Source organism: Cyphomyrmex costatus, unplaced genomic scaffold (genome assembly GCF_001594065.2).
Source record: "Cyphomyrmex costatus isolate MS0001 unplaced genomic scaffold, Ccosl1.0 scaffold527, whole genome shotgun sequence".
NCBI classification, from domain to species: domain Eukaryota; kingdom Metazoa; phylum Arthropoda; class Insecta; order Hymenoptera; family Formicidae; genus Cyphomyrmex; species Cyphomyrmex costatus.
In genome coordinates, this window is record NW_017279499.1 from 47,720 (window position 1) to 50,448 (window position 2,729).

General features: G+C 40.0%; 1 protein-coding gene across 1 annotated transcript; it reads right to left on the reverse strand.

Moving 5' to 3' along the window:
* Window positions 1-1,580: 1,580 nt before the first annotated feature.
* Window positions 1,581-2,534, reverse strand: LOC108778912 (uncharacterized). The gene has a single exon (XM_018546237.1). The coding sequence runs from the start codon at window positions 2,532-2,534 to the stop codon at window positions 1,581-1,583; it is 954 nt and encodes a 317-aa protein (XP_018401739.1).
* Between the last annotated feature and the right edge of the window lie 195 nt (window positions 2,535-2,729).

Here is a 2,729-nt window from a genome sequence, read left to right on the forward strand (position 1 = left end):
TTTTTTTCGTATCTAGCTTGAATACATTACTATTCAGTTATTAATATATCCCATTAATTACTACATATAATGTAATACTTACGCTTCCCTTAGTAACTTGTTTTCACTGCATATGTCCACATTTATTTTAAATGTCTCACAATCAGCAGTGTGTCCACTTACGGCTGCACTCGCTCCCTGCAAATTGCGTACACTATTGGACAATACTGCACTTTTTTCAGCTAGCAGCACTGCTTGCATACTCATGTAAGTTGTATATCCTATCAATGTATTTACGTTATCCATCTTTAAAAAGCGAATAAGATAATTAACAGACGGATAGACTAACCGACTGTCCAACTCCCTGTCTGAAAGACTGACAGGACCGCGAGAGATGTACGAGAATTTATACTGAAGATATACGTGACAATATGATATCATCATTCTCCCAAGATGCCATATGCAAAAAGTGCAATACCTCGGTTAAAGACTTATATCTTAATAAAAAGTATATCTCAGCAAAAAAGTATACCTCAGCAAAAAGTATACCTCAGCTAAAAGTATAAGAGTAGACATTGCGCTCAAACTATTTCATGAAGAAACTTCTGCATTTTGTCCATTGCAGCATTTGAAGCACATATTATGCATATATTAAACAGCTATTAAACAGCTATCGAACGGCTATCGAACAGCTATTGAAAAGCTATTGAACAGCTATCGAACGGCTTTTAAACCGATATCAGTACACTGTAAACAGCTATTGAACAGCTATCAGACAGCTATTGAACAGCTATCGAACCGCTATCGGTACACTGTAAACAGCTATCGAACGGCTATCGAACGGCTATCGAACGGCTATCGAACAGCTATCAAACAGCTATCGAACTGCTATAAACAGATATCAAACAGCTATCGGTACATTGTATACAGTTACCAGTCTACTTTTGACTTATATCTATTATGTGGGTGATACGGGTAACGGAAATAAAACGTATTTATTTAAAAAATCTTACATTTATTTTAAAAATCTTACAATTATTCCTGGTGTTGCGACCACCAGTTGAATATTTTAAATACATTTTGCAAAGCACAATTCTTAGCGTGTCTTCCACACCGTATTGTATTACATGCATCTAAGCTACGTAGGGATTCTACATCTTCGTAATGCGCATCTAGAGTTTCAACGACTACATTATCGCAATCGAGTATATTGGATAGCCATTGTCGTTTTTCAAGCCCCTTTACATATACGAGAGCTTCATCGTCTTCTGTTACAGCCTCTATGATTAGACGTTTCGCCATGCTGTACGGGACCATCCCGTCTTCCCATCGCAATCCATGGTGATAAGCACTCAACCAGGAAGCGCAAGATTTGTTGGATCTTGTTAGTAAATTACATGGTATAGGACATGAAAAAATGTAGTGTCTGATAACAGTTCCTCTTCTCAGCACCGCTACTTCCTTGACGATAAATTTTTTGTCCACGACGAATCCTTGTAGATCCACAAACGTTGGTATGATCATGATGAGCATTTATTCGAAACTGCACTCATATCAGTGTTAATCTCTCTTAAATTGACGATAATTGCTGACGGTGCGATTTACATAATCTTGCGCACTACGTTGGACAGCGGGCAGTATTCGATAACACGATCGTGTATGATGAGGCAATAGGCGGTGGTATTGGCGGGTACATTCTCCTTGCAGTCAAATTCTATTCGTACATCCACGGTAGCGCTCTTGACGGATTCGTTTTGTCGCGAGCAGTCAATGACAGCAAACGGTCCTTTCTCGATAAACGAGAGTACATTGAGCAGCGTTTCGAAGCAGTCGATTCCGTAATATGCCTTACGAAAACGCGCGTACATATCAAACAGGAGAGCGTATCTCTTTTGGTCGAAATCGAGATTCAAATCACCGTACGGATAAAACTCTGAATTGAGATAAACCTTCACATTACTCAATTTACAATCATCAAACACGCTCGCATCTTGAGACATGAAATTCTTTCGACCGGTCTGAAGAGCAAAGATAACGTAACGCGGCTTCTCGAGTTGAGTCGCCGTTTTGACAGCCCATGTATGCTTCGTCGTACTCTGTAACAGAGGATACTCGTACAGATACCATGAGCGAAAACTCATACCGAGATAACGACCGCTTTCCAATGTTCGCAGCATTGATAGTTTAGTGATCTCGTTTAGCATAACATGAGGCATCCGCCATTGCACTTTGATCAGTTCAACCTCCGGCTCCGTCGCTGAATTTCCCAGTATACAATTGTTATCGTTGCGCGCTCGTATCAAAATCAATTCATGGTGAGCGTTAACAATCACGCGTTTGTAATCCTCGCAAAAGCCCAACAGCATGTTGAGCGGTACGCAAAAGTTAAAGTAACCTTCCGTTATGTCGGATCTAGAATTCCACCCAGTGTATAGCGCAATCAAAGACTTGTCATACGTCAACGATACATAGTTTTTGAGGGCACTGGTAATTCCAACATTTCTGTTGCGATCAATCTCCACACTGTTGAGTTCATACCGAATTTCATCAAACATGAACGCTATGCAATTATTTCCAAGCGTTTTTGGCGTCTCATCATCCTTCTTCTTCACAGTCAATCTTCCTTCAATGTAGAGAACACTTTCGCATGGCAACGTGTATAAATCCTGCTGCTATATAGGTATTCGTATCTCGTCGCTATGTCCAAACGTTGTATTGGCGTATGGATTGTACGTATGAAATTCAAACTT

Excerpts from the sequence above, each read along its gene's own strand:
- LOC108778912 (XM_018546237.1), bottom strand. The coding sequence starts at position 2,534 with ATGTTTGATGAAATTCGGTATGAACTCAACAGTGTGGAGATTGATCGC.